The 27,598-nt window shown below is 32.0% G+C and overlaps 1 protein-coding gene across 3 annotated transcripts in view; it reads left to right on the top strand.

Moving 5' to 3' along the window:
- The first annotated feature begins 4,531 nt into the window (after nt 1-4,531).
- The window catches only part of LOC118188586 (ankyrin repeat domain-containing protein 27-like), a 60,864-nt gene continuing 37,797 nt past the window's right edge, over nt 4,532-27,598 (top strand). Inside the window, exons 1-7 of one of the 3 annotated variants that reach the window (XM_085808644.1) lie at nt 4,532-4,789; nt 8,691-8,769; nt 9,858-9,963; nt 10,050-10,086; nt 14,273-14,346; nt 14,485-14,525; nt 26,511-26,570. In XM_085808644.1, the coding sequence (XP_085664770.1) occupies nt 4,779-4,789; nt 8,691-8,769; nt 9,858-9,963; nt 10,050-10,086; nt 14,273-14,346; nt 14,485-14,525; nt 26,511-26,570 (408 nt within the window). In that variant the 5' untranslated portion in view covers nt 4,532-4,778. The remainder of the gene's footprint in view (nt 4,790-8,690; nt 8,770-9,857; nt 9,964-10,049; nt 10,087-14,272; nt 14,347-14,484; nt 14,526-26,510; nt 26,571-27,598) is intronic. The other 2 variants (XM_085808645.1, XM_085808646.1) reach the window with 2 other exon arrangements.

The raw sequence follows: 27,598 nt of genomic DNA, 5'->3' as shown, positions 1-27,598 counted from the left end.
CAAGGATTTTTCTCCCTATTATATTTGAAAAATTAAAAAAAATTAAAAGTTGATCCTAATTTACGGTTAAAACTAAGTGAAATAAGACCAGACATTAAGAAATTGGTATCTCTGAAACAGACCCAAATTTCACACTAAATTTTAGTATAATAACTTAGATTTTGGTAATTAAAATGGTAACCAATTTTTTATGAGTGCATATTTAATATCGAGAAATTGAAAAATAATCATTGTTAAATGTAGTGGTGGTACTAAAAGTTTCCAATTTTTTATTAGATGGGACGCGTTAGTCGAAAGGTTGAAAACCGGTGGTCTAAAGAATATGTTCTGGAATTACACAGTTATCATCAAGTCCCCCAATTAATTCCCATTAGGAAATCAGATCTGGTACTTTTGTAGGACGACATAAGGCCTCAGCATATGCGGTAATGAATGTCCTCTTGCAGTACAGATGCTTACTAACATCCCTGTCTGCACCGGGATTCGAAACTGAGCCCATCGGTACGGCAGTCAGAGTTAGTAATCACCGTACCTGCTAGGCACTCTAGAAAAACAAAAGCTTTATTATAATAAAAGGAGCAAAATGGCCGATCTGAAATTCTTTCTGAAAGGTTCTGCCACACTTTTGAAGGCTGGAAAAGCAGGAAATAAGTAAATTTCTCAACGCACTGCCTCAGTGGTAATTTGATGGTAATTATTTAATCTTTCATGATGTGGGATAAAGGCATTGAGCCTATGAGCCTCGTAATTGAACTCTTCCTTGATCCATGATCCTGTGTGCCTCGGCTCTGTGTAAGAGTTGCTGTAAGTAGGGCGAACGCACCGAGGGGCAAAATTTAAGGATGACAAAATAGGTACTAAGCGGCAGAAGTTAGGAGCTGGCCCGCGCCGACAATAAGTGCAAGGTCGTGCAGCGAACGACGGCGCCGAGTCAAAAACGACGGCGCCGAGTCTCCGGTGGTCGACTTAAGTAAAACCTGGGAAGCAATTTATTAGGATCTGTACCTAGGCAGTCTCGGCCACGGGTGTTTAAAATCAGTCTCCACAGGACTGGAGTCATGGCTGGCGATGACTGTTTCACGCTCGACAGGGACCGTATGGTACTGTTTTGTCGCTTCCGTTGGTTGCGGTGGAGCTATATAGTCACGTAGTCATGGTTGTCCGGGACGAATCACCTCCGTCAATGGAGTTGGCGAATTCAGCGAACCTTTAAACTGCTTGAGGTTTTCAGTGGGCCCCTGGAGCCTCAAAACTGCATATTTATATCCTTCCTTGGTTTCCACCTTGGGGCGCCTAAAGCCGACATCTGTATACCATGATGTAAAGTTAGCAGGGCGGATTAGTGATCCAGTCTATCTGACAGTGTTTAAGTCACTTTGTTCTCCTGCCCGAGGTTGGGGTCCCTTTGGATGGCAGATGTTTTCACCATCCCTCCAGAACGGGAACGTGAGTTGCTGAGTATTCCTGTTGACTCAGCTTAGACTTATCTCATCGGCTCGGTCGATAGGTTAGGGGCTTCTTGGATCGCCTCTAAGTGTTTGAGGCGTTTAACTGTGTTAAGGCGACCTCGAACTTGTTAAATCTGAGCGCCTCTTCCTCCTAGTACACTGTCTGACTTGACCGAAAGTTATGACTAGGGCAAGAATTCGTCTCTGGTGCTCTCTTTTGTCTTATTTCAACGTGAAAATACTTGATGCCGATGCGTATGTAAGGATAGACGCATTCGACAAATTGCTTGATCCTTATTTTGTGTCTGCTTTTGCAATCGTAGTAATTTGTGCAACATTTATCTTTTTTGTGATTGTTTGTTGTTATTGTTTTTCTAAATAAAATAAAGGTAAGTGCAGTTACATATTATGTTAAACCGCAAGCGCGAGCGCTCATATGAGTTACACGAGCGCGCGCACTCATCCAAAAAGACCCGATTCAGGGTTTTTGAAGAAAAAGTTGTAAATCTTTAAAAAAACGTGTTACATCTGTGCCAATAGTAAATTTTTGGATCAAACATGAAAAATTATACTTATTAAAATTTTTAATTTCTGAAAATGCTTTTATGAAATAAAATTTCTTAAAAAAATAGAAATTTATATTACATATTAAAAATACTTTATCTGTGTGACGATTCTTTATTTCCTTTATTAGCTCTGTTATTTATGCAGCATCGATTCTTTACTTTCTTTATTAGCACTATAGACACCGAGAAAAAATGCAACAAGTGTTAGCAGCACTTTGTACAAAGTGTTGTGTGTTCCGCATAGAAATATTATTCACTTTCTGCCCAGTACATTTTCGTTTTTGTGTGCGTTTTCAGTGGGCAAAATCTTTATTTTTTTTATCGTTCCCGATAATGCTCTTCCAATAAAGCAATTTATGTTATTCTTACTTTCATTTTCATAATCAACATCACTTTCTGACAATCATTATCATATAAGCTAAACATTCATGATCATTTTCTTCAATATACGCCATCTATAATTATACGCCAGTTGATGCATCTAAGAACCTTTAAAACTGTAAAAATTATTTTTTGAGTAATTATGCTCAAATCGTCGCGTTTCTGAAATAAAAAGTGATATTGATTAACCTAAGTTTAACATAATATGTAACTGCCCATACCTTTTTTTTATGTAGGGATATCAATAACAACAAGCAACCACCAAAACAAAAATCACAAAAAAGGTAAATGTTGCACAAATTACTACGATTACAACATTAGACACAAAATAAGGACTGAGTAATACGTGGAACTCCTCTACGGCGCTCCCTGTTCCCTTACATAAGCGTCGGCATGAAGTATTTTTGTTTACATATATTTACAAGATCAGTTCAACTTATATCAAAAACTGCAAAAAGCATTAACTGATAAAAAAATCAAAGCGATATAAATAGTATAAATCAAAATTGTAAATTAATGCAATTGTTGCATACTTTTGGAGGAAATGTAGTATCGTCGGTTGAAACTACGCTATATCGTTGTCAACAACATAGCGGTGTGCAGAAAAGAATTTTGGATACATCCCTAGATATCAGCCCTAGAACATTTTCTGTGCCTTGTTGTAATCATGCCCTGTTGTAATCACAGTTTGAACCTTGTCGTAAACTACGCTGCGAAACATTCAGTGCAAACTTATTAGATATGCATATTAATTTGTTTTTAATTTTAAGATAATAAATAGTGTTCAGCAATATATTTGGTATCCAATGCGGTTAGTATATTATTTCGCTTCCCTTGCACAGTTACGTTTTTATAGCATGTTCTTGTTGTTGACTAATGCTCACTTGTCTGACCTATAGTCAGCCCAAGCCCATGAAATTCCTCGTGGAAAGGAGCGCAAGGTACGCCTGTCGTTAGCAACGGCCTTGAGCACCTTACAGGTGACAGTGCGATTTTGCTCAGTTTCGCCCCGAATTTTGATGGAGAGCATCTTGGGGGGGGACCCAAGCGTCTCCCATCCCTCTTTCCCTACCACCAACCTTTCGAGAGGAGTTTCGCCTCGCATATTTAGAGTTCCCTATGCCGCACGGACACTATACATTTATAAACATGTCTTTTGCGGGATTCGAACCCGGGCTCTTTGGCACGGCAGTCTGTAACGCTAACCACTATACCGGTTAGGGTTTTTTTATAACATAAATGTATGTATGATTCTGCAATAGATTTGTTTGAGTGTGGGTTTTAACAAAGCACAAAATGTTTTCTTGTTTACACAAAAGATAAAATGTAATTCTTTTGGTTTTTCATATTATTATGTTAATAATGCTTCATTTTAAATAGTAACCGTAAGCACTGTCCCTTAAATATTGTCACTACATAAAGGCGCGCGCTAGACATTTGCACGACGGCGTCGATTAGACTTGGCGCGGCCCTGGTTAGGAGCAGCAGAGATTGCACTCGACAACAAAAATTCTAGCATAGATCCTGACTATAGGTATAAATTTTTAACGAAACGACTGTAATACCAAGTTATAAACGGTGTTGCAGAATAATGTTGTCTTCAAAATTTGGTCTATATCAGTAGGTTCACATTAGAGTAAAATATTTTATTATTTCTTTTTTTTAATTGTACAATTTACACATTTTGGATTATGGACAGCAGTGGATAAAAAAGGATATCGAAGTGCTGTGAATCATCTACTGCTGTTGTTCAGCGCCTTTATTTATTATTATTTTTTTCTTTTTCTTTTTTCCGGCACACAGTTTTGCTTTATAGTGATGATTAGGAATAGGAATTTCTCCATCATTCCAGAGTCTTTTTCACGACCGGATACACATAGTTTAGTTGTTTGAATAGTTGGTCTTGGCCGAGTTAAATCGCAATACTGTTAATCTGCCACCGAATAATAGGAAGATGAAAGTAAAGCATATTTGGGCGCAATAGGTAAATTAAGTAGTTCATCGGTTAGGCCCTGGCCGGATGCGTAAAAATAGATGTATTGGGTTATGTTGAAAACATCCTTTGCTAGTTTCAATTTGCAATCTCCTATGGCTTTGCAGCTGATTTGGGGTTTAATTTAATTAGATTACGCTTTAGAAGAACGGCAACAGGATTCTTCTTCTTTGGAAATTAGTTTTGTAATGCAGTTTTGTGCGTTAATTTTTTCCTATTAACTGTGCAATCGAATTGGGATTTAACATGGTCATTATTAAAAAAAGGAAAATAACTTATTCTCTTTGGTTTTATATAACGTAGGTAATTCAGTATAATTACAAGTATTTCATTAATATAAATATTTAATGGCGCTCATGTTTGACGATTTGGAAGCTAACCCGTTTTTTAATGAGTTACAGGTAAATTCTCTTTTTCCATATTCATAAGTATATAGCTATGTGAGGAAAATGCTCACAGTTTGTTTGCTCAAGAATTTTCATGAAATTATTTTCATTTTACATGACCGTTGTGTAGTTATTGAAAGCCTTGGTTTTCAATTGAATTCAATATATTTTCAATATAATTTAAACTCTATAATTGTTTAAGTAAATGTGCGAAAAGCATATTTTTAAGTGCTGAAATCGCAGATATTACTATTACTTTGTTACTAAATTTAATTGTACCTAATTTTTAGGTTTCAAGTGTTGGGAATTCTGCACTTTCCCCGATGGGAATTGTAATGAACATTTAAATTATGCTGGAATTTTGTTATTTGTGATCTCTATGATTTTAACGGCAAGACGCTTGTATGTAAGCAGTTGCCTCTGAAAATAATTGGGAATTTAAAAGTGTTTACTCAGAGGTTAAAACTGGGGAACAGATTAAAGTATCATAATAGCACTTAGCGAGAATAGATTTTCTCTTGTGTATTTTATTTGTTTGAAAGTTATTGTGATGTAATATAAAATTTAAATGTATGAGAAAACGATATATGTGTAATATAACTTACATGTCTGAAATATGAAAGTGTAGTGTGAATAAATTTATAAAATTTCAAGCATCGTTGCACCACATCATTGTGGTGTTGACTTTAAACTGATACTGGGCTGAATGCATCTTGACACATCCTAACTCATAGTTTTACCTCTCTAAGATCACCCTTTAGTAGATCGATGGTAGATACCACATTGACTTTCCCAATATGAAAACAATTCTTTGGTGTTTTTCTGTAGGGAAGTTGGCTGGTTTTGTAGGAATCTAAAGTCTATGCATACATGAAGAGTACTGTCTTTTTTTAAGACACGTACAGGAGGGTATGAAATTTCCACAATTATTTCTTTAATCAATCCCAGCATTAACATTTCCTTGATCTATTTATCTACTTGGAGCTTTAATGCCTCAGGTGTTCAATAAAGGTATGGTTTCTTTTGTTTACTGTAATTTGATCTTATTTTTATACTCACCCACTTTGGTAATTTGTGCTTTATTTTTAAATAAGTTTTCATTTTTTCTCAGCAAATTCATGGTATCTTTTCTTATGTCATATTCTGACTTACGTCTACCTCGCAAAAATGAAAATTATTTGATTTATCATTCATGCTATTAATCACAATAGCATGAATGATAAATCAAATAATTTTCATTTTTGTATTCTTTCATTTCTGAAATATCATGCCGTCTGTTTCTTTAGATTAAATTTCCTCAATTTATTTATATAAATCCTCTTTATAGTCCCATCTATCAATTTCAACTCTATAGGAATCTAGATTACAGTGAACTACTATCTTTTTGGGTCCTGTCTATCTAGTATATAATTTATTACTATAATCTGGAAGTGACAGATACTTTAGATCCCCCAGTCTGAATTCTTTATGTATCACCCTTTGATTAGCATATTTTATGTATGTGTCTTGCTTCATTTTTGCTATCATGAATGCCTTCTTTATTTTAGCTTCTGTAGATATACAACTGGTCTTTTACCTAATTTTATAGGTACTGGAATTTCTCCTGCCAGCAATGACTTTAATGCTACCATAAGCTTCTGGAGAGTGGTCCAAAGTTCTCCCATTCTTCTTTCTGTAGTGCAAACCTTTCGAGAGGCTTTCGGCTCGCTGTATGCCATCTTTTAACCTCCCTTCCATACATTAACACTTTGACGTGCGCCCTGAAACCATCAATTTTTGAATTTTTTCCTCCTCTTGTTTCTGAAATTTTTGAGTGAATATCAATCGATTACTGATCTTTTGCCTCTAAATAACACAAAATGACTGCAGAATCATACATGTTTTAGGTCTTTATACTTTAAATTGGATGCCTTTTAAAATTTGTTTTCAATGAGACAAAATAACTTCCTTTTATTAATATAAACTTTAAATTTCTAAAGTTATTCATCACACATCATGATTTCTATCATAAACAATAAAAAAATAGCAATAATTAAACTGCATATATACAAAACCTATCTATATTTATGGTATTTGCTTTGTGGTTTCAGGGCGTGACCACTGAGCCACTAGAGCATTGTGTCGCAGTGCTCACAATCCTCTAGCGGCTCAGTGGTCGCACTTTGAAACCACTGCTCTTCAAAATGGCGTTTGCTGCTTTTCAAATAGGAATGTTTATTTTTACCGGGATATAGATAAGGGACTTTGAAAACACAGAGTTATTTTATTACTAAACAATACATGTACTTGTCCAGTAAAAAGATCTTTCTTTTCCAGAGATTTTTCTCTGGCCTCAACACACATGCTTCCCAAGCTAGTATTGTGATTTTATAAATTATATTGTGTGGTTTAAATTTAATGTATATGTATTTTGCTATAATTAAAAATAGAAATTGTGTAAAAGTTTTATTTAAATTAAAAATATTTTCTAAATATTTGGGGATGAAATGTGAATAAAATAAAGGTTAATCTTCAGATTAACTTGGCGATTTTTTGGCGACCAACCCTGCTACAGCAACCTGCTAGTTTTGTTTTGGATGCCATTTTGTTTTCACGAAGTAAAGGCATTTTTTTTAACTCAACATTTTTTTCCAGCTGCTGGCCGAATTACGCTTATGCTAGAAGTTTTATGGAACAAAAGTGCCTAATCATGACGAAGGTTAGGTGCGAAATTGGGAGAAAGTGCAGAATCACCCACTGCTTGCCGCATTTTTAAGAATTGCACATACACGGTATCGTCCATGTACACGTCAACCTATTTTCACTTAAAAAAACATTCCATCGCCTTACCAAAATTTCGCCAAACTACCTGTTACCAATGCTGTGTAAGCTGAAATTGTTCTGCTGTTCTTTAAAAGGGCTAATCTTTGTAATATGGTAACAGGTAGTTTGGCGACATTTTGGTAAGGCGATAAAGGTTACTAGCTAGGACTTTAGCAGTGTACATGGATAAAGTCAAGAGCGTGCGCAATGCCATTTTTGTGCAATTCTGGGATGATTTTTTTTAAGTGAAAATAGGTCGACGTGTACATGGATGATACCATGTATGTGCAATTCTTAAAAACGTGGCAAGCAGTGGGCGATTTTGCACTTTCTCCCAATTTCGCACCTAATCTTCGTCATGATTAAGCACTTTTGTTCCATAAAAGTTCTAGCATAAGTGTGATTTGGCTAGCAGATTGTTGGAAAAAAAATGCCTTTACTTCGTGAAAACAAAATGGCATAAAAAAAAAAGAAAAAACTAGCAGGTTGCTGTAGCAGGGTTGGTCGCCAAATTTTCGCCAAAAAATCGCCATGTTACCATAATCCGAAGATTAACCTTTAAAAGTACTAGCCTCTGAAATTTTTACCTACATTTAATTCATGTTCACTTCTGCTGTAACTCTGAACACACTTTATGACCAAATTTTTTCTTCTGACTTAAAATAAATTAGTACGACTTTTACCTTTTACTTTTTTCAATTACAGAGTTCTTGCTTCTTCCTGCATCTCTTCTGGCATTTGTTTAATTTCTATAGGTGCTGATTACAACATATGACATTGACCCTGACCTTCCTGTCCCCATTTGTATTTAGCACTCTGTAAGATTTCGTAGATTGCTCAAGTAATAATCCATGGAGTAAAAATTTCTTGCATGTATACATTGATATATTTTCACTTAAAAAGTCAAAAGAGCACCCAATTCTAGGTAAAAGTGTATTTACGGAACATTCAACTACTCAGGTTACCATAAATGAAACAACTACTTGGCGATAAACGATACAACAACTTCGCGTTAATACAAAGGGTACCCTTCAGTCTACTCTAACCTATTTTCTACTCTTTATTTTTATGTATTTATGTGGTGATGCCAGTATACACAGTATTCAAATTCTAGTTCAGATAATTTTAGGAAGTTTTTGGATGCTGTCAAGGAATTTTGTTTGACTGAAGAGATATGGAAATTTCTAAATAAGGTAAGTGGATATTTCCTTTGTGTAGTGCTAAGATGAATTACATTTTTTATGTTATTTTATTTAAAATGTAGTTTATTGGAATTATATATTTTTTTGGACTACTCTTTTGACTTTTTAAGTGAAAATAGATTGATGTGTACGTGGACAATAACATAAAAAAGGGAAATACATATTATCGCATATACGTGATATGTCAAAAAAGGGAAATACAGGTTATCGCATATACACACCAAGTCAAGGAAGTGTGCAATGCCAAATTTGTGCAATCCTCTGCTATTTTTTTAAGTGAAAGTAGGTCAGTGTGTATATGGATATCAAATTTGTGCAATACTTGTTATTCTGGTGCAAAAATTGCCAAAATAACAAGTCAAAGAATTGCATAAACTCTTGTGTCCATGTAATGCCCAAAACTGCAAATTTTCACCAAAAAATATCCCGTGTGACGGTATCCTTTGATGTTTAACCACATGAATTTTCTCTATACAAACAGGACACTTATAATGGCTATTAAGTAAACCTTCATTTACACACCAGTTAATTAATGCTTTTTTACCTTTCATTCCAAATTGCACAGAAACTTCAAATTAATTTTACCACATTCAGCAATTTTACAATGTAAACCACAAAATAACAATGTACTTCCTAACCAACATCCAATGTACAAACAAGCCTTTACAAATCTTTTCCCATCATTCGAATTAAACACAATCTTGCAACCAATTACATCATATTAGAGTTTCCATAACATTCAACTACTCAGGTTATCATAAACGAAACAACAATTTGACGATAAATGAAACAACAACTTGGTGATAATATAAGGGGCACCCTTGAATATATTCTAACCCAACTTTGTATTCAGTATGTTTCATGTATCTCTTATATTTTGTTTAGATAGAATCACTAAATTTTGAATTTTGCCAGTTGGGGACACTGCTGCTGGTCTCACTCTTTAAGATATGGTCTTTTTATTAACATTAGAGCTGTAGGTCGCTGTATTACCATTTATGAAGATGAATGGAAATTTTCACTGTATTTACATATTGTTGGTATAAAAGATGTAGTACATTTCAGATTTCTTTTGACAGACAAAATTTGTTGATAAATTCAAAGAGTTGCAAAGGAACTTGTGGTTAATATGTGTACCTTGTGGAAAAAGTCTAAAGGGTTTGTCAATTACTCAGGATTTCGTTGGTAAGTAATTTTGTTATTGTCTTAAATTTAATATTTTATTTTATTGCGACATTAAACTACCTATAATTTATGTTTCTAATTTTTAGATTATCATGTGCTAAAGCCGTCTCCATTTTTTAAAAGGTAATATAGTTTTAGATATTTTAGTATGTAAATTTTTTTCATGAAGCTTGATAGAAAGTGTAGTATACAAAACTTAGCTAATCTAAAAAGCTTATAAGCTTTAATTTACTACAGTCATTTTCTTCTTGATTTGGGTGTAACTACATATACAGTATGAAGTCCGTAATCCAGACGTCCATTACCCGGAATGATCTATAATCTGGACCTCAAAGCTACAAACTTGCACATGCATGTAAAGCGTTTACCCATGTGTGCTTCCGATAGTGAAGAAAGTGACAGAGAAAATGAAAAAATTTTGATTGACAAGTTAATTGATATTCTCAACCCAGTAATTACAGGGCTTGAATAGGGAACTTTGTAACTGAACAAGAAATTATATCTGTTTATAGAATTAAAGGGAAAGTATTAGCACAAAAAACTAAGCAAGTTAAACAACTTACATTGGAAGGAATGCTTAATAAAGTAAACAAATAAATATTTAGTTTTTTTTATAAATTTTGATACCTTTAGATCATAATTGCTCTTTATTTCATAAATTATGATTTCATATTTTTAATTGTATAGTTTCTGCATGCCATCTTACCAGATTTAAATTAATGATCCATAATCCGGAATCGCCGAAGTCCCGATGAATCCGGATTACGAACTTTGTACTGTATACAGATCCAGCAACCTAGATTCCTTGATATTTGCAAATTGATTTCTGTTATTAAGACTGAGTTACCAAGATGTATATCTGTCATCATAATGGAGCAAACTCTGTTTTTGATGCTTCTCTGTCTAGGTGTATTGGTAAGGACATGTGCTAGTCAAAAATTGTCTGAAAAGAAGCCTTCAGTTCACGTAAGTTCCATTAAGGGAAAAATGTGAAACTCTCAATTGTTTATTCCATTGTAATCTCTGACAGATATCTCAAAGTATCACAGTTCATTTGAAAGCATAATGCGATATTAGACAACTGGACTGTAAGAAACTTGACTGTCTGTATAATTATCTCTCAGCCCGAGACAATCGAGCAGAGAGAATTTGCATACATACACACATAAAGTATAAAACTAAGTACAGAAACCAAAAAAAAGTGAGGTTAAAATAGATTGTTTAATAAAATGTTTGTTTTCACTTCCATAGAAGTCTAAAACACTGTTTAAAAGTGTTATTTGTACTGTGAAATTGTACTGTATGTTACCTAAATTAGATCGTATGAAATTCTAAAGTTAAATGACAGAAAACATTTTTCATTAAATATTACAATGGAAGTACAGTAGTAGGGGGATATCAGGTTCTTAACAAATAATTTACCAGACAATTAATAAAACTTCACTTACCAGTGAACAAAAAGCATGCGAACAGTGGTTTATTATGCAGGATGACTGAGCTCTTTCAATTCTGAGAAAGCCTTATTTGTATATCTCAGCATATTTTTTGGTGATTTGCTATTTTTACTTATACTAAGAATACATTTATAAGTAATCAGATAGGACTATAATACTTTGTCATTCATATAAGTAGTTGTATTTTGTGTTTAAGTTGTGAATTACAGATCAGAACTTATGAGTACAGTGGAACCTTTTTTAACGAGCATAATTTTTTCTGGAATCTGACTCATAATGCAAAATACTTTTTAAGAGAAGCAGTTTTTTTTCCTTAGGAGTCAATGTGGAGTAGGTTAATGCATTTCATTCTAGAAAACTGTATTCAGACAAATTTTTAATAATGTAATTTATTCATAATGCATTCTTTTTTACTAGAAAGTTGTCTAAAGACATAAGTTTTTACCTTTGGTTCAAAGTTTGTCAAAAAGGAGATGCAGCATTATTGTTAAATAAATTTGTAAATTTGTAGCACACCTAGTTACAGCTTTATTAGGGTGATGCTTTTCAACATATGATACAACAGTGTCGATTACTTTCGACATCTCCCTTATTTTACTGGAAAGTTGTTTAGGACTGCTTTTAGCAGCCCTTCCACAAATTCTTCCTCCATCCTTTATGTTAGGCTGCTATCACACGGCGTTTTGTTTTGGAAGAACAACTGCTTGTAACAATTTTTCTGCTTTGTCACAATAGCCTATCACCATAGATCGCTTTGGGGTTATCACAGGGGAAACTGGTTCCCCATTACAAACAAGCTGATAGCTGATTGTTTGAAAATGAACAACTTGCAATTTTTTTTGGAAAGGAAGGAAAAAGTCTCAAGTCTTTCTATCAATAGAAAACTAGTGAAAAAAATTGTCCGAAACAGTTGTTCGAGTGAAACAAACGTCGTGTGATATGGGCCTAAATTTCCTCTACAACTTTTTGCTGTGGCATAGAAAGCAGTTGCATATGCTCTTTAGTGTTCAGTTTCTGCCTGTGTTTTTCCTTTAGTTCATCGTTGTCATTGCTTTTCAACTCTAGCCCCCCATAATCTTGGCCTGGGATCCAATTTTGTTGCTTACAAGTCCTACATAAACTTCCTCAGACCCCTCATTGTTGTGTTTGACAGTGAGATTGGTTCCTTTAGTTACCTTAAAACAATGTGGATGAGTGATTTTGCATATAGCTTTTTAAAATTTGAAATTATCTGCTGTAATAAGCTGTGAAATTATTTGCTGCATGGGCTGTAATGTTGAAGTGATGTTGGGAAGAAGGACTTTGATGTTGAATTTAAATTCCTTAAGGATATCGTCTTGTAATCCTGAAGGATGTAATGAAGCATTGTACATAATAAGCAAGGCACAAAGTAGCAAATTCGTCACAAGTAGGTAATTTTTTTTTTTTAACAGACAGACTAAACACTTTATTAATCTAATTTGCAAGTATGTGTCACCGAAGCCCTTGTTGTTGGCTCTCCACATGATATTTAGCTTGTTGTTTTGAACTTTATACTCCTTGCAGAGTTGTGGATTGTCTGAAATGGTAAACAAGCAGCAGTTTAATTTTCAAATTGTCACATGCATTTGCACAAAACGATGGAGATGATTTTTCATTGTCTTAGGGTCAGCAAGGTCTTCTCCTGTGCTGCAATATAAGTTAGTGTCAGCATTTTTCTCCAGAGGAGACTTACCTCTTCACAATTAAAAACCTACTGCGAGAGATAATCTTTAGAATTCTCAAGCTACTTGAATTCGTCAGTGAAGTTCTTGGATGCCTTTATGTTTAAACCCCCAGCTTGCCTTGAATGCTTCTTTGATTCTGGTGTCTCCTTGATGAAGTTGGCAAAAATTACTGTCACCTTCTTATAAATTATGATTTTGTTAATAGTGTCTTGCCTTGCATTTTCTTCTTATTGATCCATGCGAGAAAGAATCTTTCAGTATCATTGAGAGTATGTGCCCATTGTGTAAAAATGCTTGTGACATTCTTTGAAGCATCAATCTCCTTAATCTTATTCTTCTTGCTTTTGAGAGTAGCGAAAATTGTTAATATAGACTGGATTGTATGTGTATCTTAGGTCAAGCATGCTCACATCTCATTCTCCCTTCTCAGTGATTTGTAGTTTGACTTCCACGATGATTTTTTCCCTCTTACCTGTGTTCTCTTGCAGCATTTTTGGAGGGACAATAATGTAAGCAAACTTAAAATTTGCACTAAAAAATTACACAATGAGGTGTCTGAATACATTTTTCAAAAGCAACAGTAAGATGCTAGCTGAACGAATGTTAAACAGACCCATAGCCAAGATGCAAGCAATATCCTGCATGTGACACCACAATGTCTCCATGTCACTCGTTCTACGAAAAGTCGCTTGTGAAGGGAGTCATTTTTTAAAAATTGTGTTATGCTCATTATGTGAATCGCTTGTTATGGGATGTGCATATTAAATGAAGTTTGACTGTATTTTGTTTGAAATTTGAAAATAAACATTTTTTTCTTTCTTTGTAGTTTGTAAGGGAGAAGATGTATGATGATTTAAGTAAACGTTATTAAAAAGTGGCTAAATTGTCAGAGTTTAATGTTGCTTAAAAGAATTAAAAAAATTTTGGTTACCCTTTTTTTTTTTTTTTTTTTCTTTTAATGTTTTGAAGTATCGATTTTTCATACTAATGGGATGGCCATTGCACTTTTGTTTTAAAATCAGAACTAATGTTTGTTTCCACTACAAATAAAGAACCAAATGTTTTTGTAAACTGTGCTTTTAGTTTCTTAATATCATATTGTATAAAATTCCTTTGTAAATATAAAACCATTTTATATTTCGCTTCTAGTCATTTTATAACTACAGATGCCAATAGCAAAGCAAGCTTCGAAATTGATGAAGCCACAATTAAAACACCTTCAGGTAAGAATATATTTTTTATTTTAGTATATTTATGTACTTTTAACATAATTGTTCAATTGGAATTATAATTATTACATTCAAATGCTGTTATCATATTTATTATTTATTATGATTTTATAATAAGGTTTACTTTTTCAGGTTCTGTAAAAATATTGATGGAAGAAACAGCGTATAATGAAGTATGATCCCTAATAGCTCTCTCTCTTTGTAGATATACCTGAAATGCTTATTATTTATTTTTGATGCATAAATTTATTTACTGTATATATTGAAAGTAAGACCCCCAATTTTTTATATATTTTTATTCTAAAATGTGGTTGAGTCTTATTGTAGAAATATTAAGATATTTTAAGTAGATGTGAAAAATGCGTAATGCTCTCGCCAAGACTCAAACCTGGACCTCTCGAATACATGTCAAGTATGCTATTAACACCGCAAAGGCATGCAGAAAGGAGGGAGGAAATAACCTTATATACACCCCTTTTAAAGGACAACTGGGGGTTAGGGGAATCTAATCATCAAATCCAGGTTCTAAAGAATCATCATCCACCACCTTTTAGTTTGGGCACCACTGGTAGAAACATAAGGTTATTTTGAAGCAGAAGACATGAAAAATGAGCATTGCCCTCACTGGGACTCGAACATGGACCTCTCGAATATGCACCAAGTGTGCTACCATTACACCATAAGGGAATGTAGAAAGGAGGAAGAAAATACCTTATATTATAATTGGGTATTGTAATAAATGAAATTTCAGAGTAAAAGGAAGGAATTTAATCAGAATATACGAAGGCTGTTAAATAAGACTAAAATTATAAAATAAAAAAACAGAATACCTTTAATCATCGTCATTTACATGGTCTTTTTCAAAATAACTACTGTGGCACGTAATTCGTTTATCCCCACGTTCTGTCCACTTCTAAAAAGCATGTAAAAGTCCGTTTTTTGAGACCTTTTTCAAAACTGCCCTTGCAGCCTTTACACATTCTTTGTTGCTTGCAAAATGTTTGCCTCATACTGGTTTCTTAAGTTCAGGAAACAGTCAGAAATCGCATGATGCGAGATCAGGACTGTATGGAGGCTGCGGTAAAATCTCTACGTTGTTCTGCTGCAAAACATCCTGTACACAACGAGCAATATGTGGTCGGGCATTGTCATGATGCAATAGACGTTTCCTTTTAACGTGCTGTACCGTTGCTCGTAAGACATTCGCATAGTACGTACTGTTTACGGTATTACCATGTTCAATGGTGTGTTAATACACAATTCCTTCATAATAATAAAAAAAAATTATGGTCATAACTTTACCAGCCGATTTCACACTTTTTGCTTTCTTGGGAGTAGGCAAAGACAGATGCTTCCATTCAATACTTTGTTGTTTCATGGTTTTGGGTCATAGTGATACAAACAAGCTTTGTCTGTTGTGATGATGCATTTTAAGAAATTGTCGCCTTCCTGTTCCAGTCTTTCTTTCCATTCTGTGCACACACCCACTCTATACTGCATTTGCTCATGTGTCAACAATTTCGAAATCCATCACGCACAAATATGTTTTAGTTGCAAATGTTGTGCTATGATTGTGTGAACACTTCCTACAGAAATATTCAAAAGAGCATGCAGCTGACATACTGTAATTCTGCTGTCCTCATTGATTAAAACTGCAGCTGTGTTAATCATTGTCTCTGTGATGGACGTTGAAGGTTGTCTCTCACGTTCAAGATCTTCCACATTGCCTCCTTAAAAGCTTTATGCCAGCGAAATGCATTTGCTCTTGCTAATTCTTCATTGCTGAAAGCTTCACGTATCATGTCAAAGGTCTCTGATGCTGACTTTTGTTGATGAATACAAAATTTAATTGCATAACGTTGTTCTATTGACATTTTCATTTCAACAACTGGCCGCTTCTTGTAGGTGCCTAGAAACACGCTTCAGTTCAATCACATGATACTCAGGAACACGAGCCTGTACACGCCATCTGTCTGTAGCTTTTTTTTGTTAATACAGACAACAAACTTTTTTATGCCGCAGAAATTAACATTTCGATGAGTGTGGTTTCGCGGCAGTAAAACTAGTCTTATTACTTATTGAACAGCCTATGTATATAGAGTACAACAACCCTGCTTAAGTCCTAAACAAACAACATGGGTAATTGCACGAACTGCATAACTAATGTTAATTATAATAGCTTCGTCTATTTAGAGTGATATGAATTTAGGACTGCATCTACTATACTGGTTACCAGTATGCCTGAAAACAGATATGTAATATATCATTAATTTACCTGATTTTTCCTTCTATACTGTAGTAAATTATTGTAATTAATTGACTAACTTACCTTTCATTCTAATAATAAAGAACTCTATTGGAAGCGTGATGTCATCAAAATTTTGGTTACATTTTTCTCTCAAAATGTATCCTGAAATATAAATGGGGTCTTGTTTTCAAGCAGAAATGGTATTTGTTCATATTTCATTTTCTTTATTTTTTTATTAGGGGATTTTGAATTTAATCTCGCTTTGTTTTGTTAAAAGGAAGTATAGTTACAGAACCATGTAAAGAGCTATCTTACAATACAAATAAAATAGAACTAATCATAAATAGTAATTTTATTATGGTGCATATTTCTGCATTTTTTAACATTTTGGCATGTTTACTGAGATTTTGCTGGTAAAATTTTTACCTGAATATCAAATGTTTTCCCTTTATTTTTAAATTCCTTTTTTTATAGTTCAGTTGATTTTCTTACTACTCTCTTCATTAGAATTTGTATAAGAAAGTAAATCATAGTCCAAGTAGCACAGCAACCTCATAACGACGTTGCAAACTCGTCGCAGATGTCGTTGCAAAAACTTAGCAATATATTGTCTTTAAGATGCCCGCAAACGTCCACTGTTTTGCAACCGTTGCAAAGACGTCTTTATTACGTCTTTGCAGATGAGGGTTTTGTCACAGAGACGTCGTTATGTGCGTCTTTCGCAGGTGATATTTTGGTTGTGAAAGCATCGTATCATGTTTTAAAGATGCCTAAATGTTCGCAAAATTCCACCTTTTCTTAACAGTTGTGAAAATGTCATTATTGTGTCCTTGTGTTACATATTGTTTTATGCAGAAATATAAGATTAATAATTAATATATTTTTCTACTTTTTAAAATTTTTGTATTCCTTGTATTTATCTGAAGTTTAAATATTTTATCATTTCCTGAAAACCAGACGATAATACAATTTTTTCTCTTTAGAATAAATATGCATAATTAATAATAGTCTTAATTATTTTCAATACGTTAAAGTATATTTTTTAAATAACTTCAATTCCAAGTTACGGTTATTTAAGATTTCATAATTTTTTCCCCCTTAATCCTTTAGTATGCAAGTGAGAGTAATTATGAAAGTGGTTATTATAAATATATAACAATAATAGTAGGTTTTAAGTAAATAAAACTCAATCAGACATAAATAAAAGTAAATCTATATATGTGGGTTAAAAAAAAAAAGCGTTTCTGATTATAACAGAATTATCACATTTTCTTCTGTTAAATCTCAGAGACAGCTTTGCAAAATAGCTATATCATTTCAAAGATATTAAGTTACTACTGTAAAAGCTTCTTTACCACATATTATGAACATAAGTAAACTTTTTTCTTTTAATTTGAAAAATAATGATACTAGTGAAAATACATCAAAAGTAATAAAACTTCAACAATATAATATAAAATGATTAATTATGCACCATAAAATATAAGTATTTGTTTAATTGCAGCAATTCATTAAATGCATAAGCTCTGACTGAAAACATTTCATTTGAAAAGTGTAATATTAATTGAAGACTATGTAATCATAAACCCTTAACAATGTAACACTAAATGGTCAATTATTCACAACTAAAATGTTAAGTTTATCCATTATAAAAGTTTATTTATATTGATTGAACAGTTGTGTAAATACACAGGCTGCATCTCAAAGTTAGAGCAATGTTTTAAAAAAATGTACCAATGAAAATTTTGATGATAAATTGTGGAATAGAGCATTTCATTGTGAAATATTTAAGTTTCAGAAAATTAAAAAAAGAATGTTTCCTATTGTAATTTCAGTCACATGAAATTTTCATGACAGTATCAATTTAATATTTTGGATTTTAATTTCACTTGCTTATTAATATAAATTCAACAATGAATAATTATGGCAAAAGCATTTTATTTTGATAAATTAATCGTAGAACTTTAAATACATATAATTTACTAATACCATTGGTTAGATCAAAAACATTTTAAACTTAATATTCTTTATATCTAATTAATTCGACAAGTAATTCTTCTTAATTTATATTAAAAATTATTATAACTTCAGGAGGAAAGACAATTTTATAGGCATTTAAAGTTCATTAACGGCATTTCGCTTCCAACATTACTCACTCATCATTAACAAGATATCACAATCAGCGCAAAGCCTACAGAGTAAAGAAAACAACTTAGGGCAATAAACTGGATCTTACAAAAAATCGTGCTGGTTTTATGAATAATGTATACAGCAAACTTAGCTCATCATAATTTTGCTAAATGCAAGTGCCATTAGGAGAATAAGTATTGTTTAAGATTAACACATATCTATCACTGTTGTTTAATTTATCTGTAACTGCCTAGTGATGACAGTGCCTATAAACACATCTCTGTACTTTTCCTGATGGTCTGTCTCACCATGGCCAACTACAGGAATGAACACGCAAGCTCTGGCATGACTTCACAACCTTCGTCTAAACTTGACGCTTTCAATCCAATGATCAAACTTCCATCGTTGCGAAACATAATAAAATATGCTTCTTGCATCACATTTGAACTGCATTATTTACCCAATATGCAGTTATTTTTATCTCAGTGGTCATATTATTTATGCCTAATTTAGAAATTTTTTTAAAAAAGAAGATAATTTAAATCGTAAAAAATAATCGACCAAATAGTGTCAATACATGTTTATCGACTTTCGTAGATGTTTCTCTTACATACTGTATTTAATTAAATATCATGCACTCCATGCACTTCCATCACCTATAAATTTATATTTTCAAAGAATTAACTATTTAAAAATTAATTAAAACATTATTTGTAAAAAGATGTTCTTAAATGAGCTTTGCACAAAATGCACAGAAATAGCCCTTTCATGGAGTAAGAAAATTTCACAAATTAACAAAACACAAATCAAAAGCATAAATTTTTATTTTTATCCAAAGGTCAATTATCTTGTAGAAGAATTTCATAATAGTATTCTAAGAGTTTAAAAATTAGGAAATATAAGAAATGAGAAATGAATTTTAATAGAATGATATAAAGGAAAGTGTATAATAAATTACACAATGGTAAGAAAAATATTATCTTGCAGCTTCAGGTACATGGATTTTATAATAAAATGTTTTTTACTTATTTTTCAGTAACAGCATGCTTATTAATTATATTAGAAATTTACATTCATGATAAAAAATAAGCAAGTAATCAATTTCCTAGTTTCATTTTCCAATAAACTAACTTAAGCCAAACATCTGAATGTTAGACACAGTTTGAAGATATTCTCATGCCTTTTATATGTAACTATAACTTTATTTTAAATTCTGCCAACAGCATAAAACATTTAAATTGTATGACAACATTCATATAAACCATGCATTTTAATATTGAACACCGAGTTTCAAAATATTTTTATTTAAATCAGTAACTGCAACATTGTTTTTATAGTTTTAAGGCAAAAGTTTCGAATATTCAACATTTACCACAAAAAATTTTATATAACCTATATACGCATTCACAGAGGTTAGAAGATTATAAATAGGTACGTATTTTCTTATCCGATGTCCTTTTCAGAAACGATATGCAAGAGTAGATTCGCATAAACTAAACTTAATGCCATTAATGAATATCCAAAACAAAACTACTGAACTCCCTGATTACATCAGGCCTACCAGCGGCCGAGCGGTAAAGTCGCTGAACACTGGTAGTTCGGTCCGAGGTTCGAATCCCGCAAACGGGCTGGCTGCATGGGTGTTTTTGTGGTTTTCCCCAATGTGTAATGTGTATACGAGCCAGTTTCCCTTAGAAAGTCCTCTACGAAGGCATCCCTCCTCTTAGGCAGATAGCCCTAGTGTGCTTTGCCATAATTAAATACACCAAACACCAAACCCTGATTACATCGGATTGAAACTTGCGATAAAATTTATATAAATCATATCCTGAACATGCAAAATACATTTGAAAAGAACTTTATTGATTTAAACAAATAACCACAGCATTGTTTTAAATGCTAGTAAAGGGCTTAAATATCCAATTTTACAAAAATCATGAAAAATATTATTATAATAATTCTATTTACATCCAAAGTTTTAATACCTATTTCAAAAATGTGTTATCATGATCATAAATAAGGAGAATATTAGTTTTTTGAATTCATTTTCAGAACTGCAATTGTTATGAATAGGCTCATATATGCCAAATTTTAACAATAACTACATCATTTGAAAGAACATTAATGCCATTAACTAATTTCCAAAACATTTTCTTCATAGCAAAAACGTGAAATACTTGTATCATAGTAGAATCAAATGTTATTAAATTCCCGTAAATCAAGCATTTGAAAATGTGAAAAATCCAATTCCAAAGAACCTTATTCATTTAAATGAATAATCACAGCATCGTGTTTAATGCTATTAAGGGCTTAATTTCCAGATTTTGCTAGAAACATAAAACTTTTTTATAATAATTCTATTCATGTCTAAGACCTATTATTTCCTATATTAGAAATATACCATCATGTTTATAAATAAGGAGCATAAATAGCTTTTTTTTTTTAATTTTTATTTTCAGAATCATAACATGCATGAAGTTTCACATAAATCAAATATTAACAATAAGCAGTCTACTTTAAAGAATGCTAATCCCAATAACTAATTTACAAAACATTTTCTTCAATATAACAAAAACCATGAAACACTCATCAAATCAGAATCAAACTTATGATTAAATTCACATAAATCATTCATTTAAACATGACACATACAACATGAAAAGAACCTAATTAATTTAAGTGAATAACTGCAGCAGTATTTTAAGTACTACCAAAGCCTTAAATATCCAGATTTTACCAGAATCGCAAAAAATTTTTTACGACAATTCTATTTACCTTCAAAAGCTCTTGTTACCTATATTCGAAATATATCTTCATGAATATGAATAAGCAAACAATCATTTTTTACTTCACTCTAATGCAAATAGATAAACTCTTATTAATAAACATTTTAATCTACATATATATTATTTTGGGGGATTTTAATACCATGAAGTTTTTAAAAAAAAGACTCTTTTCCAGTAGTGAAAAGTGTTTTAAACATCAAGATTATATCATCATTATATAATATGATTAAGTTGACATGAATAATTATTTTAAAGACAATTATTTTAAAGTTTTAAATAATTTTGAAAGCTTTTTTCGATGGCCTTAAATACCCAGATTTTTTATTTGAATTGTGCTGTTTTATTTTATGGTTTACAGTGCATTTTTAAAATTGATGTCTTATCCTTATGATATATATTCCTTAGATGCGAAAATTTAGGCATTGTACATTTTGATCGATCATCAACATGTTTTTTGGGTGTCTAACTGATTAATAAAATTATTTCTTACTGATTTCAAAAGGTGTACAAAATTAAAAAGTAAGAACCATTTTTTCTCGTTATTTGCAAGGTTGCTGACATGAGTTGACATTTGTTTATGACCTTAATTCTAAAACATGATTCTGTTTATTCTATTGTTATCAGAAATCATTGAAACAACTGAAAATCCTGCTTCATCGAGAACATGAAGAGCTTTGTGGGTCACGCAGCATAATTTGAATTCATTTTATTATCAGGAACTAAAGCAACAGTTTCTTTATAAGATGAATAAAATTGAGCTTATTGTGAAAGCTTGTACAGTGTCAGCTTCAGTATCGTACTTATTTTCTGTAAAACCCGATATTGATTTCCCTTTATAAGCAATTGATTTCTTTTCGTAGATTTAATCAATTAGTAGATTTACGATTCTGTTTTCATCGTTCAATTTGTTAAATTTTTCACTCATGTACTTTTTGTGTATTCACATTTTGTAACGAGTTGTCGAGATTCAGAATGCTTGACCGTCAATGCTCAGTTGATGGCATTCAACAAAGAATAGCATGATGAGGATTTCATGTATAAGAATATGCAAAAATGCAAGTTCATTGCTGTACCTTCAAGTCATTTTAGATTTATCGCACAAGTTCTTTTGCTGTAATATGAATTTTTTATTGTCATGTATATCTTTATCTGGAGAAATGCATTTTTTCCAGTGACACACAGAGTTTTCTTTTTTGTAAAAAGTACTTCACACTTGAAGTGAGATACAGAAACAGAAACATGACCAAGAAAAATATTTAAACTCGTGTCATTGATTTTTATCCTTGAAAGTACCCTTGGTGCTGACAATAAATTTAAATTAATTAAAAATACATGATCACTGTTTTTTTATAACAATCAAAAATCAAATTGAACACATTACTGCTTGATTCAATTGTTCACAAAAACACACTTTTATTATTAGGAAATATAGACGGATAAAGCATCTTCCTTCAGTTTTGAACATTTTCATGGCTTTTTTAAGATAGCATCTTCTTTCAGTTTTGAACATTTTCATGGCTTTTTTAAGATAGTACCCATCTCTGATATTTCATCAATTCCTATTATATTTATCACATTTAATTGTTTCACAATCATCACATAAAGTCTTGTTCTTTCAATAATAATTCCTGCCATCTGTCATCTAAGGTACTACTAAGAACATATAGTGAATTTGAGTTTCAGAAAGCAGCATCTTTTTTTACTCTGCATCAGGTGAAGTTCAGTAAAACAAAAAGACGAAATTAAAAATCAGGTGGCCGCCATTAGTGGATGAAAAAAGTCCGAAGGTAAGCCTAACACATGTAGCCTCAGAAGTAATGTACAATGTAACACATGGCGGCGAGCCACCTCCGCTACCACATGAAGTAGAAATTTGTGGGGGATTTTTGTTTCCCTCCATTTTGAACAAAAAGTTGTTTCTAAAAAAAAAAAAAAACCACCAGTAGTAAATCATATACGAAGAATGGTCACCAGCACTTGCGAAAACATAAAATCCATGCATGCGCTTCGAACATGAGGAAAGAAATGCCAAAAACGACCACGCCTAAAAGCGGTGAGCTCACAACGTCGAGAAATTCCCAAGATGCAGCGGCAAACATTTTACGTCTTTGCCGCTTTGCAAGGACGTAAAAGTTACCACGACCACTTTTCAACCTCTCGGACCAGTTTGCAATGTCTTTGCTATGTCATGTGCTACTTGGAAATTATTCTGTTTCAAAATGCAGATGATGAATTAGCCCTTAGGGTTTTTTATCAGGTCCACAAGTCTTGTTTAAATTTAGAAAGATATATTTTGTTTAAAAGAAAATCTGTGTGCTTTCACCATAATGTATCTAAACATCTTCACCATAAATGGAAATAATAATCTGAGGTAGTATAGCTTATAATGGTGCCAGAATCTTACTGTTTTATTAATGCAGATATTGTTTTAAATGTATAATCTTGCATATTTAATCACATATGTATGTATTAATGATTTGTATCTGGTAGCCATTTTTTGGAAATAATTTGTTAGGTCTTTTCCAACAGCATGTCATGATACTACATCATGAATTCTGCATTTTTTCCTCCTGTTCCTGTTGTTGTTCTGACCATAAGTTTAAAAAAAATTATGTAACTCTCAAATTGAGAAAAATTAAATATGAAAATAGTGGAGCATATGCTTGAAGAACTTTCACTGACTATCATTTTCAAAATCATATATTATTAAGGCTTGAAGACCAAAGTAATCTAATCTTAACACTCTCCAAATAATTCTTTTTTATTTTACTTTAAACATTTCATGTTGTTGCTTACACAAGTCATCTTATTTGATATCATAACTTTTGCTTTATTTATTTAAATTAGGATTATCCAGTTAGTTATGCTGTCTAAATATTTTCAAGGTCTTCCTTAATGCACTTATCTGTGTTTTGTTTGACTTCTCAAAAATGCTGATTCATTTTCTTTTTCTGTCTTTTTTATAAGAAAAGTGCATGAATATTTGAATATCTATAAAACGTAAAACATTTGTGAAATAAAACATTTGTGAAATAATTTGTGAAATAAAACATTTGTGAAATAACAGTGAAATAATTTTATGCCCAACAAAAATCAAGAAACTCATAGCTGTATAGCTGCTACAGTTAATAGTAATGCAATGTAAAGATGCATTTTTAAAGCAGAGAAATGTTCAGTTCTCTTCCCCACGAAGAGCAAAAACATAAAAACAATTTTAATTATCTCAAAAAGGGGGGGGGTAGAAATGAGCATTGCCACCTTAATTCAGAATAATGGAATGAAGAAAAATAAGGTAAATAACCAGTATATAAATACATCCCAAATTATGTAAGTACTTCTGTTTAGAGCAAAGAAGTAATTCACCATGATAACCTACAATTTGTGAAACACACCATCTATTTCCATGTACAAGCCGAGAATTTTTGGAACTTTTTAGAGGTAAATAATAGGGGTTGGCTTATTGTACGGATTTGCTGGTGTTGCAAAACCTTAGCTACTTTTCCGTTAGGTGGATGCAAGTGATAAATTGTTAAATATTGCACTTCCCCCCCTCTTTTCTTTTTTCTCTCTCTTCTCAAAATATTTTTTTTTCATGAAATGAGTTTTTTGTTTAATCAAAATGAGTTGTTTTACTTTTTAAATTGTTTAATGGTTTTTGCATCATCAGCAGAACAAAAGATCCGACGGTAGTGAAATTTGTTCCTGGTTTTCTCCACTCTTGAATTTGTTTTTCGTGTACGAGAAATGCCTAGCAGCTGTACTCTTATTAAAATGTTCAGCAAATCTGATCACCAACAGTTTGAAATTTTTCATATAAAAATTTCTCTTCCACTCATCTTTCAGACAAAAAATAAGATGTAACAGAGAGCAAGACTAGCACAGATACCACAGACAACAAATAAATTGAAAAAAATGTGCTAGCTTCAGATAGGTTACCAGATATTACGAGTTTCACTTCCGAGAAATAAAACTAATATCATTGCATCTGCCATTTTACTTTATAATAATTTGATTGGAAAATATTTCACCCATGCTTGGCAACATTTTCATGTTTGAACATTACAGGAATTTTTTTTCTTCTTTTAGGCTTATATGGGTTTATATACAAATATTGAATTTTGGGTAAATTTTTGAAGAAAAAATGCACTCTTGGCTTATACACAGATCAGCTTATATTTGAGCTGAAGCAAAAATGTAATTAGATAACAAACATGACATGAACATGACCAGGCATGGAAGTAGACTACTTAATGTAATGACCTTATTAATTATTTACTCTGTGTTTGTTTTTATTATTTTGAATAGGATTTTATACTCTTATTGTGTTTTACCATATTAGAAATTGTAGAGTCGTTATTTTGTAGAGATGTGTTTTGTTGCAAAGGATAAAAATGATGTGCTTATTTTTACAGCCATTGCTTTAATTAAATTAGAAAGTACATTAGTTTTGCCCATATACACAGTTAAACAAAATTCAGCATTAGTTAGTTATAAGTTGCTTGACATATAATTGTATTAACTACTGCGAACTGAATGGCTTAAATATTCTGTTTTTGACAGCTGTATGTTTATTTGTTGGGAAGATTGTTTAAAGCAATGCATAAGCTATAATATCAGACAAATGCTACGACTTAGGTACTGTTATTCATATCATGGTGAACTGTTATAATATGTATTCTTGATTTATTTCTCTATTTACGAAACATCAGTGACTTATTTGTCTGATTGCAAAATGATTTCAGAAAAAACTGTGTTCCAAAATAAAGTAATAATATTTTAATTGTGTAGAATTTTATCTTGTATCTAATTTTAATTTAGTTTATTCTTAATAATTAGCTTAATTTTTAACTAATTACTGTGAATTAATTCATATTCATATTTTACTTAGTATAGAAAAGCTGTGCCATTTCTATGTATATTCGTATAAAAAAATAACAGTTTCATTAAATATATTGCAAGTTTGTTTTATTAAGTGGTGGACTGAATCTCTCTAGGATTACAAGCCATACAGAATATTAGTCATAGAGAGACCTCTCTGCACTTCAGAGAAAAAGGTAACTTTTTTTTAAATTCATTTTTATTGATAATGTTCCTTATTTTGTTGTTTGAAGTGCAGTATGAAGTCCAAAATCTGGAATTGTTAGAACTTCAACAAATCTATCATCTTTGATCAAATCTCTGAAAGTTCTCGATCATGAGTTTAAATCTAATAGAATTACATACTGGAATTATGAAATTTAAAAAATATGAAAGATAATTTGTGAAATAATGAAGCATAATCTCAAAGGAAGCAAAATTTACAAAAATAAAAACTAAGAAAGGGAATAAGATAAGAAACTCTGTGTTAACATTTGTTTTGTGTCATTACATTTTATTTTTTTTCAATTTAAGTTGTTTAACCACCTAACAGTTTCCCAAGCACCATTCAAGTGCAGCGAAAAGGACTTCTTTGATTTTCCGTACACACTCGGGCAGTATTTCTCCTACACCACTCTGTTCATTTGCCTGGCGTTTTAAAATTTTTTTTTAACTTTGTTGTATTTTTAATAACTGTCTTTAAGTAGTCCAGAAGAGACTGGATTGTAAAACCAAATCAAGGACAGGTTTTACTGCTTTTAGTTTAGGCTTTGTCTGTTGCTCAAAAAGGAAGGATAGTAGAAAATATATAAGAAAGGAAACTAGATATATTTGTCTCAATTGTAATATTGGACTCTGCTTATCTTCATGTTTTAAGATACATCATAACAAAGTTGAATTTTGAAAAGAAATAAAAATTCAAGTGTTTAAACAGTACATGCTTTTTCCTAACATTTTTCTCCTGTAAAGTGTTTTTTCTAGTTTTGCACTTTTGTGTAAAAAAAAATCCAACTTTAAGTAAAAATGCTTCATTTTCGCCGTAAGATCTTCAGTTAAATAAATGCAGTACTTAAAACAGTTTTGGTTACTCACTTGAATTCATGTAATCAGTTTGAATACAAAATTGTTTATAAAAAAGATGCCTATTTTTGGTCACAATATGGCAGAAAAATGAAACTGGTAAGTGGTTAATCATTTTATGAATTCATACTTTCCCTTTAATTTT

The sequence above is a fragment of the Stegodyphus dumicola genome, chromosome X1, assembly GCF_044657685.1.
Source record: "Stegodyphus dumicola isolate Sdum_Otavi_A_Nest chromosome X1, ASM4465768v1".
Lineage (NCBI taxonomy): Eukaryota > Metazoa > Arthropoda > Arachnida > Araneae > Eresidae > Stegodyphus > Stegodyphus dumicola.
Note: the sequence above shows the minus strand (reverse complement) of the source record. Positions and strands in the feature narration are given on the sequence as shown.